This window comes from Podarcis tiliguerta (assembly GCF_965153285.1).
Source record: "Podarcis tiliguerta genome assembly, chromosome: 3".
Lineage (NCBI taxonomy): Eukaryota > Metazoa > Chordata > Lepidosauria > Squamata > Lacertidae > Podarcis > Podarcis tiliguerta.
The window spans coordinates 77,284,431-77,299,074 of NC_139536.1; the positions used below are offsets into that span (position 1 = coordinate 77,284,431).

Genomic DNA, 14,644 nt, shown 5'->3' on the forward strand with positions numbered 1-14,644 from the left:
CAGAATATCCAAGTATGCTCAAGGGCTGGGTTTTCCTCTTTGTGTTCAGACAGAAGTGAAACTGCAAAGCTTGTGGATTATTGCTGGCATTTACGTAGTACTGGGAAAAGTCCCGGTTGCAACATTCATGCGTCAGCCGAAGAAAGAAGCTCTATTGGCCTCACAGAATATATGTGATAGAGCAGCAGAAAATGGATTATCCGGAAACCAGCTTTGCTGGGGGGGGGGGGTATATCCTGCTGGTTTTTTTCATTAGGAAATATGCAGCAGGAAGGGGGGGGGAGGGGAAGGAAAAGGAAATATTTGACCCAGTTTCAGTTTTGAATGGAAGCAAGATCACGCAGACACTCCAGGAGCCTTAATTTGCTTCTGTTTTGGAAATTCCTGATTTGGGAATGAGTGAGACAGTGGCACATACTTAGTTAGGACATTTAACTATTCAATGTACATTTATGAGATAGCTTATTTTGAGTCCTAAGATGAGACAAAATTAAGCAGTATGGAAAGGCATGTTGTAAACTTGCTCCCTTCTCATGGGCAATTTTCCTCACACACTCCCCCAGCCAGAAACTATTTACTTCCTTATTCTTTTATGCACTATTGTAGCAGAGTTTTTCTTTCATTTTCTTGTAATGTTTGTACATTATGCTATCAAAAGCAGTGTAATCCCATTAGTACTTCTACATGGCTTGTGACAAATAGGGAAAAAAGCAAGGGAAATAAACAATACAGTAAGCCAACAATTTACACAGGGATTACATCCTGGGGTTCGCACCTAAAGCCAAAATTGTGTATAACCAAAACACATCGGATGCAATGGTGGGTGGAATTGCCAAAGTCTTTTTTTTCTCAACGCCCATCCCCTTTTATATATATTTTAACCAAGTGCATAAAGCTGAATGTGTGCAAGTTAAACGTGCGTAAAGTTGCAGGCTTAATGTACATTGAAAGAAAATTTCATCTTAAGTACAGAATGCTGAAGCAGACATCTTGAATGTTTTTCTCACCTTGAGACAATTGGGACCACAATTCAGTTCCAATAGTCTGTACAGTCCTCAGACTAGTAAGGTGATGCATGATAGACTGTGGAAGCTCCATTTGTCCACTTAAGTTGTTCATCAGCACACTTCCCTCTCACTTTCTTGAGCTGGGCCCAGGGATTTAGAGAGGAGTTGGGGATTTTCACTTGATCCTTTCTTGCCAGAGTGTATACTCCTCCACAAATTTCTCCTTTTAGTGTGGCGCCTGTAGTCTTGTTCTCACAGCTGCCTCTTAATTTTCCTAACCTTGCCTCGAAGCGTTTATTCCTGTCTTCTGTTTGCACAGTGGAAAAACTGCTGAAGACATCTGCCCCTTTATTTTGTATGTCTCAAAAGCACCTGGTATAAATGGCATCCACTCAAGATTTCTTAAAGAACTGAAATGTGAAATTGCTGATCTTCTGACAAAAATATGTAACTTATCCCTAAGATCTGCTTTTGTGCCTGAGGACTGGAAAGCGGATAATGTAACATCTGTAAGGAAAGGGATCTGGAGCAGGATCTGGGAAATTACAGGCAGGTTAGCTTCTGTTTTGAGAAAACTGATGGAAAGAGTTATTAAAGATAACATGATCAAGCATGGTTCTTTAAGAACAAAGCCAGAAGAACCAGTATGGTTTCTGTAACGGTAAGTCTGACAACCCTTTACAGATATTTAAGAGTGTCAGTAAGTATGTAAATAGGGTAGTGCGGTATACACAGTGTGCTTAGACTTCCCCAAAACTTTTCATACAGTCATATTACCAAACACTTCTGAGTAAGTTTGGTGGTCATTAAGAAGGAAGGGGACAGGTCATCTTACGGATCAGTTACTGATTAAAGAACAGGAAACAGAGAGTAAGGCTAAATTGACAGTTCTCACAATGGAGAGATGAAAGAAGTAGGTTTACTGGGACTTGTAGTTTTTAACATGTTCTTAAATGATGTAGAGTTAGGATGAGAAATGAGGTGGCCAATTTGCTAATGACAGTGAATTGTTCAGAGTGATTAAAACAAGGTTACAACATTTGGGTGCTTTTTAGTCTAGAAAAATTGTGAGGGACAGGGGCATTGACAAATATAGAAGATTGTGTATGGTGAGGAGAAAGCGGATTGGTCCTTTCTCATAGTATTAGAACCTGGGGCCATCTAATAAAACTGAACTTCGGAAGATGCAGAACAGATAAAACAAGCGCTTCTTCACGCAGCAGATTGTTAAAGCCGAATGTGCATAAGTTAAATCCTCATAAGTTGTGAGTTGTCTGTGCTTTCTAAGCAATTTCTGCAAAGTAAGAGTGGTGAGGATACCTTGTGTATTTCCCCTGTTATTAGACAGCAACAGCATCTGTCTGTATGTCTGCATGTGTGTGATCTGCATTATCAGGACCAGCAGGACATAGCGGACTTCCTACGGTAAGCATAAGGCTATGGGGGTGGGGATGATGGTTTTCCTGATTTTGTTGTCTGCCATGCTTCTCCACTAGTCCAAAAAGGTTGGTGATTCCTGGGTTAGATAAATTTATAACGACAAGGCTATTGGTAGCTACTAGTAATGGTGGTGATGTATGAACTGTCTGCAATATAATAGGCATCTGAATACAGTGGTACCTCGGGTTAAGTACTTAATTCGTTCCGGAGGTCCGTTCTTAAGCTGAAACCGTTCTTAACCTGAAGCACCACTTTAGCTAATGGGGCCTCCTGCTGCTGCCGCGCCGTCGGAGCCCGATTTCTGTTCTCATCCTGAAGCAAAGTTCTTAACCCGAGGTACTATTTCTGGGTTAGCGGAGTCTGTAACCTGAAGCATATGTAACCGGAAGCATATGTAACCTGAGGTACCACTGTATAAGTTTCTCTGGGATACAAGGGAGCAGAATACAGTTCTGCTCATGTCCTGCTTGTGAGCTTCCCATAGGCCTCTGGTTGGCAAGTGTGAAAACAGAATGCTGGACAAGATGGACCTCTCAGATCCAGGAGACTGTTCTCACGGTAAAGGGAAGTGGCAGGCATTGTCCTCAATTGTTTACAGGCACACTGGAGCCCACTGAAGACCCATAATGAAGTCACAATTGGTTTAGTTCTAATTCAGTCTCTGTGGATCCCTTAAAAGTGAAGAAACCAAGCTGATTCCCTTATTCTCTCTTATTGCAGGGCCACTAAAATTGGTGTTCCAGCTCTTCTAATTGCCTCTCTTCTGTACAGTCATACCTTGGGTTACAAACGCTGCTGGTTGCGCATTTTCGGGTTGCGGACCGTGCCAAACCCGGAAGTACCAGAACGGGTTACTTCTGGGTTTCTGTGCTCGCACATGCACAGAAGCGCAAAATGACACCATGTGCATGTGCAGACGCAGCGCTTCAGGCTACAAACACTGCGGGTTGTGAATATGCCTCCTGCACAGATCATGTTCACAACCAGAGGTATGACTATTTCCCCCAGTTCCACACTAATCAGGCTCTCCAGAGACAGGGGAACTACTACTTTGCATATAACCTTTTCACCTTCCTGTTTCTTTTACTTTCTGCACAGCAAATCTGGGTCTTTAAAGACTTTGTCTCATGGTTCCTTATTAGGCAATTTGCTACTTTTAGTCTCGCTTCTCTATCACCGCAATAACAATTAAGTAAATGGTCCAGGCAAGGCGTGGGTGAGCTTGCCTGTGTTTGGAATATTAAACCCATCCTTTTCTGTGTTTTTCTGCAGCTGCTAATGAATTATTTTAGATTTGCATACTGTCACCTTTAAGCATTTACTTATGAAAAATTACCGTATTATAACTGCAGCTAAGGTGTGTTCATTACTGGCACTGGGACGTGGGTGCCGCTGTGGTCTAAACGACTGAGCCTCTTGGGCTTGCTGATCAGAAGGTCAGCAGTTTGAATCTCCATGACAGGATGAGCTCTTCTTGCTCTGTCCCAGCTCCTGCCAACCTAGCAGTTTGAAAGCATGCCAGTGGAAGTAGATAAATAGGTATCGCTGCGGCGGGAAGGTAAACAGTGTTTCCATGTGCTCTGGCTTCCATCACAGTGTTGCATTGTGCCAGAAGCAGTTTAGTCATGCTGGACACATGACCTGGAAGGCTCTCTGTGGACAAACACCGCCTTCCTCGGCCTGTGAGATGAGTGTCGCAACCCCATAGTCGACTTTGACTCGACTTAACCATCCATGGGTCCTTTACCTTATTACTCTCTGGCTCAAGGAAGCTAAGATTGGTCTGCATCAAACCCCTAAATTAAGCAAAGTTATCAAAGTCATTGAAATTCTGTCTGTCTACAAACGTTTCCAGTAAAGATCCCAAGAACAGTATTGCTAATTCCTCAAAATTAGACTTTTGGACCAAACACTTGTAGGATGTGCATACATGTGTGCAGCGGTGCACTAGCAAATCTGGTAATAACACACTCCGTTGCTCTAAAACCAGATCTCTGCCTACCCTACCATTAGTCACAATGTATTGTCTCAGGGAATGGGATTGGGAGGCATAGTGCAATGAGCAATGAGCTCCTCCTGTCCTGCTAGAATAACTGTACCATGACAGCTGTCCGAGCCCTCAGGCTCACACTGCTGGGCTGTGAAACATGTATTTCAAACAAAACAGAAATCAAGAAGTGCAAGATGCTTGACAGGCACTCCATAACTGTCAAGAATCCAGAGAGATTGGACAGCAACTGTGGCACCATACGAAGCAGCAGCCAACCATAGATTATAAAGGCCTCTCACAATTATAACATGGCCAAGTCTTTGCCACAGGCTTGGCAAAGCTTTGGAAGGCCTGGGGTGGCTTCTTTGAGGAACCTGAGGTAAATAGCTGTTGCTAGCAGGCTGAAACATCAGCATCTGGCAGCAAAATAGCTTGGGCCAATCCTGAATGTATTCCTAAGGAATGGAGACATGTGGATTGAAATATAGGTAGGGGTGTGTGTGTGTGTGTGTGTGTGTGTGTATGTATATGTATGTGTCACATTGTGCTGCCCTCCCTCAGTATTCGTACGTGAGGCCTTCTTTATTCCCACATAGCAGTCACATTTACTTTGGGCTGGCAGCTAATGCAGCTGAGCACATTATGTTCAAAACAGAACCACTGGGATCATAGGCCTCAGCCGTAATTTCTAGAATAGACATGAGCATGCTTTACACTTAGTTCCTTGGACAGCTGAACTGTGTTTAGGGAAGCAATGGTTGGGCCCGTTGCCAATGCCAACTGTTTCAAGGTCAGGCAGCTATCTTCTAGTGTCAACAAGGTCTGGAAAGTAGGTCACATTTCTGAAAGCAATAGTTCCATTGTTTATCTTCTTGAAGGCTGAGTTTTAGAGTCAACATAAATAGTACAGACACAATGTTTGCTCTTTCAATAACCTCCTCTAGAGCATTTTATTTGTATAGCTTAATATTAATAGTTAAAGTCCTTTTAAAATTATTATTAAACCCCCACAGAATGCTAATAATTATTTTAACTTTTCCTGTTGCCTTATAAGTCTGATGTTCAGGGAATTTTCCCTTAAGGCTTCAGTTCAAATCATGTTTCTTCTTACATTATGTAGATACAGTTGTCCCCCTCATTACTGTACTGACTTTTTGTTGCTATCTAAAGACATTTCTTTACAAAGGCATTTGGTGTTGGAGGCTGAAACCTGATACAGCATTTTGAAATCTGCTGATGAATCATTTGACAATTGTTTCTTTCCTTCGTGTTTTTAATATATTACGTGTTCATGGATTGTGCTTTATTCATACACCAATGAGATGAAGATTTGCAATTAATGTTGTGTGAGTATGTGAAATCTTTGCGCCACCTACTGACTGAAGGCTGCATTTAAATCAAACATTAAGGATCAGGGTATTTTTGTTTTGTTTTGTGTGCACGTAGACTTGACTCCAAAACAATGTGAACCCTGATCCAGCTAATGAACTATATTGGCAGTAGTTAAAATTAAAGACACACTTATTGTTTTAAATTCCTATCCTGCCCTTCCTCCCAAAGGAGTCCAGGGTAGCAAACATAAAAAGTTAAAACTAAACAGTTATGAAGACACAGGAGACACCCGCTTTGGCCCCCCGCCCGAGATTATGCTTAATTTTTAGTGGTTCCATGATTTTATAAAGCTTCCTTATGATTGGAGGATGATGGCTAATTTGAAGTTGAAGTATCAGTGTGGAACAAGGACGTTGTGTCTGAATTTCCGTGGGGTTGTATTTGTTTTTTTATGTATTCATAATGGATAATTGGTAGTTTTTTCAAAGTGGTATCAGTTTTAGCCCTTACAATGCCTGTTCTCTCCCACAATATAACATTGAGTTTGGGTGGCTGCCATTCAGCTGGTGGAAGCCACCCCCCACCCCCCTTAGGACTAACCCACATAGGAGTGGCATCACAATGTCACCATCCTGACCATGGTGTGGTCACTGTTTACCTGAATGGTGCATAAGGCTGCATAAGCACATGGGTGAGAGTGCTGGATGGGCTCTACAGGTGCACCCCTGACCTCACCACCACCTTGTCTCGCCACTGCACCGCCCAGGCAAGTGGCAGTAAATGCCAGTGCTTGGAAGATGGTTTTGAGGCACTGCCCCAGCACCTGCTCCTGAGCAGATCCCACCGAGAGCACTTTGCTAAGCACATAAATGCAATTTGTCTCAAATTGTCTGAAAACGAGGATGTGTCTTAGAAAAAGGGGACACATGGTAACTCTGTTTTTATTTTTATTTTTAGCCTGGCCCTTTCTTGGTCTTCAGAAGGGGTTTCCCCAATGCTTTTGATGGCTCAAAAGTAATTTGAGTCTCTTGCAAAAGCCTATAGACTGTTTCTCTGCCCTCCAGGCTTCCTAAAACAGTAAAAGTGAAAGCTGCACACAGGAGACAACGGAAAAGTCTACGATTTACTTTCAAACTCAGGTCTTCTTTGTGGGCTTTATTTATTATTTTTTAAAACGCAACTTACATCTTAAACGTGTCCTGTTAACACAATTGCATTGCCACAAGAAGCAGTCTAATATTGGATAGGGCGCCCATTTTTGGTGTGAGGAGCGAGACGATGTTAAGACGCATCGCCTTCCAGCAAAGCTGGACGGGATCCAGTAGTTGCGTGCAAATTTAACTTAGTCTATTAAAATAACAAGGGACGCGGGTGGCGCTGTGGGTTAAAGCCTCAGCGCCTAGGGCTTGCCGATCGAAAGGTCGGCGGTTCGAATCCCCGCCGCGGGGTGCGCTCCCGCTGTTCGGTCCCAGCGCCTGCCAACCTAGCAGTTCGAAAGCACTCTCGGGTGCAAGTAGATAAATAGGGACCGCTTACTAGCGGGAAGGTAAACGGCGTTTCCGTGTGTCACGCTGGCCACGTGACCCGGAAGTGTCTGCGGACAGCGCTGGCCCCCGGCCTCTTGAGTGAGATGGGCGCACAACCCTAGAGTCTGTCAAGACTGGCCCGTACGGGCAGGGGTACCTTTACCTTTATTAAAATAACATATGGCGCAACGGGACCTCCCTTTTTCCGCCGCCTCCCCAATCCTCTCTGCGGGGTTTGGGTGAGCTACGTTAAATCCCACTCTATATGTATTTTACAGTACAGTACAGTATAAACTTTATTAAATTAAAACCCCTTGCTTGCAGAAACCATATTTTACTTGAAAACCCACCGCATTACAGTAATAATGACTCTCCGCTCCTTCAAGCCTGAGGTATTCCTCTGCATGTTTCGTACTTCTATGGGAAGAAGGGCGGCGTCTCCGCTTTGACAACCGCGCTGCCACAGAGAGGACGGGACACCCCCTCCTTTCTTCCTAGAGTGGCCAGAGCAAGCCGCAAGCTCGATGGATCCCGGAAGCGGAACCGGCCGCTCTCGGCCGCGGTGCATTGTGGTCTGGCGGCTTCCGTGCGAAGTGGCTGGGACTGCTGCTGCTGCCGCCGGCGCCGCTACTGGCGCGGGAGGGGGAGCTGTCAGGGAGTCCTGCCTCCCGGAGAAGCGAGGCGGCTGCGTGAGTCTTCCGGCCTCGGGGCCGCCATGTCTTTCAACAAGATCCCGCCGCGGTGGCTGAGCTGCCCGAGGCGCGGGCAGCCCGTGGCAGGTGAGCGGAGATCGGGGTGGCCGGTGAGGTGACGGCAGGGCGGGACAGGCGTCGCTTTCGCGCGCAGCAGCCGTGCTTCTCCCGGCCTCTGGACACTTGCGCCTGTCCTCCCGGCGCGCCGGTGCGATCGGTGGGTTGCAGGCGGGTAGAGGAGGACTTGTGCCCCGCTTGGTGCCTTGTTATCCTTGCCATGAGAGAGACGGCCTTCGCGGAGACAGATCCTCAGGTTTATTCACGCTCCTCCAGTCCAAAGAGATAATTGTCAGTCTCCCCTGGACAGACGCAGGTGCGCAGGTTACATGGGCTCCCCGTCCAGGCACAGATCAGGTTCACGCAGCTTCCCCGTTTACGTAGGACTTGGGAGTCCCACAGGTGTATGAAAGCATTTACTCATCGTTCTGGATATGGCGGTGCTGCCAGGGTTTCAATTTGGTTTGTTTTTGTTAGTTTTAAACCGAAACGAAATCTTGCAAACTCCTCTACAGTTCTCATGAAAGCATTTTAACAAAGATTCAGGCCTACGGTCGCACATGTTTATATGACTCCATAGGTGTGCTGTAAAGATGTAAGATTTTTTGATTTTGTTGCCACACAGGGAAGTTTTTGCCCCTGAAGACAATGTTGGGACCAAAATATGATGATCAAGTTGCTGAAGAGTATCGTTTCCACCCCAGTATGTTATCAAACTACTTGAAAAGTCTTAAGGTAAAGAATAAAACCAAAGAAGTGTTTCCTTCACTGCATAAACATTTGATTCCCCCTTCCCTTTGATAAGTATAATAATAGAAGATTGTACATAATGGCTATTTGGGGACAGTGCTAGTGGGAAATCACAATTGCGGAGGGAAGATGTATAGATAGAAATAAGCCAGTTTCTCTACAGAATCACTATCCTTTTGCACTGGTGAAACATACATTAACTGTATAAACTCTGTAAGCATATGTGCAACAGCACATCAGAGGAAAAGTGCCCAGCATGCTTCCATAGCATATGTTGTTGTTGTTTAGTCGTTTAGTCGTGTCCGACTCTTCGTGACCCCGTGGACCAGAGCACGCCAGGCGTATATGTAGCCTCAAATTCACATTTAGATTTGGCTATGCAATTGTTTCTTGGTACTCTCCTTTTTATTATTATTGTTGTCTGGTAGCCTGGGGCTATAAATCCACTTTACTACTGTCTACACTCAAAGTGGATGTCTACATTTTTTAACCAAAAGAATTGCTAGTTTGAGAGGAGTGAGGCAAGGTATGTTAGATGTGCAGAGGATATGCATGCTGAAGATAACAAACAGAAGGTAAATAAACTAACTTTTGAGGCAAAAGTAAAAAAAATAACAATATGCGCACAAACTTAGGAGACTGTTTTTGGGATGAGCTTCTCTATCACACAATATGCTGTGGTGGTGGAGACTGCTAAAAGCACTTTTATCAACAGCAGCATTAAGGAGTTGGAGAAGGGTTGAGACAGTGTGGAGTGGTTAATAAGTTCTTTTTTGGCGGCGGCAGCGGGGGGGGGGCAGTTAGTCCTTGGAAGAACTGTGTGTGCCTTAAACACTGGTTTTATTATTTCCAGGTTAAGATGGGTCTGCTGATAGACTTGACAAATACCACTAGGTTCTATGACAGGAGTGATATAGAGAAGGATGGGATCACATATATAAAACTTCAGTGTAAAGGGTAAGTTGATTGAATTCACAAGTATTTGCTTTTACACAAGAGGAGTGTTTCTATAACTTTGACTGTTTTGTTTTGCCAGGCATGGTGAATGCCCCACAGCTGATAACACAGAAACATTCATTCGTATATGTGAACATTTTAGTAATAAGAACCCAACAGAACTTATAGGTACGTGTTTAATATTTCTGTTTTTGCCATTCTTCTGCCTTGTTTATCTCTCTTTTCACACAACACCCTTCCAATCCTTTCCGCACCATATACCAGTTTTATTTGGGAGTGAGCATTTCCCGTGGTAGTAGCGTGGTCAGTAGTACTTATGGGGCGGGCGAGTTATTTAGTACACCTATGTTATGTTCCAGGTAAAAGACCCACCTTCCTTTAAAGGCAGTAAATTAATCTGGCCAGCATCACACAACTGGGACAGAATAAAATAGGTGTTAGTCAACTATGTTTTACTCAGAGAAAACCTATTGAAATTAATGGGCCTAACAATCATGCTCATTAATTTCAGTGGGTCTGCTCTGAGTAAAACCTGGGTGAATCCCACACTTTGAGAAAAATATAGTTGTTATTACTGGTAATGTATGTACAGGCCTGAATGTCTAGTTGGGTATATCTAGTTTTGAAGTTTACCTAATTAATTTCTACAGTGTAGTGTTAGCCCTCTTGGCTACATTACTTGGTAGTCTCTATAAAGCATAGGCATTGTATAAAGCAGTGGTTCCAAACTTGTGGTTGTCTGCAGAACCCACCCAGGGGGTTCATGGCACCATTCACATACTAAAAAACTACCATAGTGATATCAACATTTGCAAAAGTAGGGGATCTATGGCTTGGTGTTGTGACCTGTAGAGCCGGAGGGCTCACAGACATTCGAATTTTGCAGAAGAACCAAGGAAGAAGCCTAAAACGCCAAAGTGATCAGTTCTAGTATTTTATTAAAGAGAAAGGAATAGAGTTAGCAACAGCAACCTGCCACTTCCCCTTGCCCCATCTCAAAGTCTTCTGTGGGACTCCACAGCAAGGAGATGGCGCGTCCGATGTTGGACTGTCCACACTCAAGCAAATGTGCATACATTCTTTATACAACAGAGTAGCATACATCACATGGAAATAGGTGGCTGATACCCCAAACATTACAGATGTGTCCGCTTTCTGGGCTCTGTGCCCAACCTCCCAAGCCCACAAATAAGAGTACAGTGGTACCTCGGGTTACAGACACTTCAGGTTACAGACTCCACTAACCCAGAAATAGTACCTCGGGTTAAGAACTTTGCTTCAGGATGAGAACAGAAATCGCGCTGTGGCAGCGGGAGGCCCCATTAGCTAAAGTGGTACCTTGGGTTAAGAACGGACCTCCAGAACAAATTAAGCTCTTAACCTGAGGTACCACTGTACTATATCCAGGCTGGCCAATTAGTGGATATCAAAGTGAGCTGTGTATGAGCTCAGTGCTACAGCTACTAACAATCAAGGATGGGGTCACCTTGACTACCAATATGGCATAAGCAGGGCTTTCGGAGCACTCCACCTTTGGTTCAACACCAAGTCCGCAGTACTTAGCTAATTGGGAACCACTGGCATAAAGCATAGGCTCATTTTTAATCCCCCACCCTAATTGCCAGTTTCAGAGGCGTGAGTAAAATTAATGAAATACATTATTTGTTACATAGTATTCCAAGTTCTTCACAGGAAATTATAAGTGTATACAGTCTCAGTGGGTAGGGGCACAAACTGTAGGAGGGCACATTTCAACTGAGCATTAGGAGAAACATATCGACAACAAAATCAGTCCAGCAGTGGAACCGATTTCCTAGAGGTAGGAGCTTTAAGGGGAGGCTGAACAGCCATCTGTTGCAGATGCTCTAGTTCTGGCTTTCTGTACTGAGCAGGAGGTTGGATTAGACAGCTTACAAGTGCCCATCCACTTCTTTAAGTCTTTCCTCTTGAGACAGCAGCACTGAATTGATCAGAAGTGGAAAGAGAATGTCCTTATCTGCTCTCAGTTGTGGCGTCTGTGGGTGGTATTTGGCTAAGTTTTACTCAGAGTAGGCCTATTGAAAATGCAGTCTCAGACAGTGGAGGTAGAACACAACGCTTGTGGCTAGTAGCCTTGTCCTTAAACACCTTTTAAAAGCATCCAAATTGGTGGCTATCACTGTTCCTTGAGGGAGTAAATTCCACAATTTAACTATGCTTTGTTTGAAGAAGTACTTTCTTTTGTCTGTCCTGAAACATTAAGCATTTGGCTTCATTGAATGTTCCTGTGTTCTTAGTCTTATGCGAGAGGGAGAACAATTTTCTCTGCCCACTTTCCCCCACCCCATGCATGCTTTTCTACATCTCTGCCATGTCTCCTTTTACTTGCCTTTCCTTGAACTAAAAGCCCCACCTGATGTAATCTTTCCTCACCCCCTTGATCATTTTGGCTGCCTTTGCAGCTCCACAATATGCTTTTTGTAGGTGAGGTGATTACAACTGTACGCAGTATTCCAAGTGTGGTTGTACCATAGATTTGTATAATGTCATTATGATATTAGCACCAAGGACCTTTGTGTTAAGGCACTCTAGAACTGCTGATTGTCAGATAAATTGGTACTGAGCAAGTGGACAGATAATCTGACCTGGTACAAGGCAGCCTTCTTGTGTTTAAATGATTAGTGGTTTCTTAATGATCTAAAATGGGGAGATGGCATGTGTGTAGCCTCTGTGGCATAGTTCTGTTTTAAACACAGAACTGGGGTATAGTGTGTGTACATTTTCCTCTGTTAGAAGGAGAAGTTTGCTACCCAAATGCCTGTTCGTGGTAGTTGTTACTCTCCCCAGATGAGCAGACAAGTGATACATTACATAGTTCTATTACAGAGATTAAGTTGGGGTTGATAGGAACATCATTTCTTGGAGGAAGAAAAGCAGTTTTCTTAGAAGCTTTCTGTTTGTTCAAAATGGTGTGTTTGTTTGTTTTATTGGTGTATGTGTTTCTGTTAGTTATTGGTGTAGGTTTCTGTTAGTATATAACAAAACAAAATCCACAAAAAACAAATTCAGAAATATACAACAAGCATGTTTTTAAAATTACCCATAGAGCAAAGTACTTTATTGGGCTCATATCTATTATGTGTTCATGTTGGGATATTGCACTGTTATTTCTGCAGCACACAGTGGCTAAAATTGCACATTCAGTTATAGTGCAGAAAGGCCTTGCTACTGGATAAGCAATTTGCAGTGAAACTGGGTATTGTTACCTGGTTCTAAAACAGTTCATAACAGATACTTGTTTTAAATGTAATTTTCAGTGATGGGCTGTAAACTTTTGATGTTAGGATACAGGGAACAAATAGTGCTTCACATTGTTTATTTTATGCTGCATAAATCAAGACATATTTTTGAGATGGTTCACAAGGCTGACATTAAGTTACATTTTGCCTTAATATTTTTACTTCTTTTTCTTGAATATTAGCATATTAAAAACTTCACATCTGGTAGGTTTTCTGCAAACATTGCTAAGGGAAAATAGGTGATACTTCTGCAGGTAGAGTCAAGTATAATTGAGAAGTGCTGGAGAATTTTAAATATCATCATGACACTATTCCATTTGTTCTATGCATTAGACCTTATTTTATTATACCCCGCCTTTTTCCCTGATGGACCAAAGCACCAATGGTGAAATAATTAAGTCTCTAAAAATGTTTTCAGCAGATGACCAAACATCATTATAGGTGCCTGTCTAATTTAAAAAGGAACATTGTTAAAAAGTACTTGCTGAAACCATCTAGTTCTTTCCTTCTGAGGTGAATTAACTAAACTAGTTGGGTTTTTGCTTGCCTTTATAGAGAGACTTGGTGGAAGTGGGGGAAACTGAAGAGCTGGATTAATGTATTTACATTAAAGGAAATACAATTGGATAAGTAAATGTCAGACCATACAGGCCCTGAGTAATATGAAGAAAAAAACGGAAATAAGCCAGCAAATCTTTCATTTCTGAAATACTGAGTATTAAGTAGGAACTGTAAAAGACATAACTGTTTGCTTTAATTAGTTATTGTCTTGAATAACAAAACTAATACAAACAAAGACATCTAAATCTGACACTTGTATTTTAATTTAGACTCAAGATTAAAAAAAACAAGCTGGTTATAATCAATAACTTTGTAGTTTTAATATATTTTTAAATTGGCCACTAGATGGAGATATTGCCACAGGAATAATATTCTTAAGCGGTTTTGTATTAAAAAAACCATACTGCAGATATAATAACTTAAGTAATAAATCTAATACTTCAGGAATTTTCTTGTAGCTGATTGCTGATCGTTGACCTTTGTTGTAATAACAAAGTGCAATGTGGTCTTAAAATGCAAGCTATTGTTGAAGGTTCCCTAAAACACAGGGAGAGCCCTGTTGGATCAGACCAAGGACTCCCCCCCCGTTCAGCATCTCATACCTATGTATGAGATGTGCCTATGAGAAGCCTTCAAATGGGACATGAAGCCTTTCTCCCAGTCACTGGTATTCAGAGGCGTGTTGTCTCTGAACCATGAGGTTCTGTTTAACTTCTCATAGATAGTATCTTTCGACCCCATCTGTACTCTATGAACTTTCCTGATGCCCACTTAAAGCCATCTAAGCCGGTGACTGACATTACATCTTGTGAATCCCATAAGATAATCATGTGTTGATTGGATATGTTACTTCTTTGCCTGCCCTGATATTCTAGTCAGTAACACTAAGTGAAGAATCTTTGTCTGTTTGTTTGATAGCAAGTAAAGAGATGTGATCTCCCTTCCCCTCCCCACACCGCCAGGTTTTGGGTCGCTAAATTCTTTATAGTCCTTTCTTTGGTTCCTACAAATATTTGTGTCGGAGAAATGGAATACTTGCACCTGTTAATCAGTA

General features: G+C 42.8%; 1 protein-coding gene across 3 annotated transcripts in view; it reads left to right on the forward strand.

Annotated features, from left to right (window-relative positions):
* The first annotated feature begins 4,850 nt into the window (after positions 1-4,850).
* The window catches only part of RNGTT (RNA guanylyltransferase and 5'-phosphatase), a 119,919-nt gene continuing 110,125 nt past the window's right edge, over positions 4,851-14,644 (forward strand). Inside the window, exons 1-4 of one of the 3 annotated variants that reach the window (XM_083433518.1) lie at positions 4,851-4,925; positions 8,670-8,779; positions 9,648-9,751; positions 9,831-9,919. In XM_083433518.1, coding sequence (XP_083289644.1) covers positions 8,693-8,779; positions 9,648-9,751; positions 9,831-9,919 — 280 coding nt within the window. In that variant the 5' untranslated portion in view covers positions 4,851-4,925; positions 8,670-8,692. Of the gene's footprint in view, positions 4,926-7,805; positions 8,075-8,669; positions 8,780-9,647; positions 9,752-9,830; positions 9,920-14,644 lie in introns of those variants that run through there. The other 2 variants (XM_083433519.1, XM_083433517.1) reach the window with 2 other exon arrangements.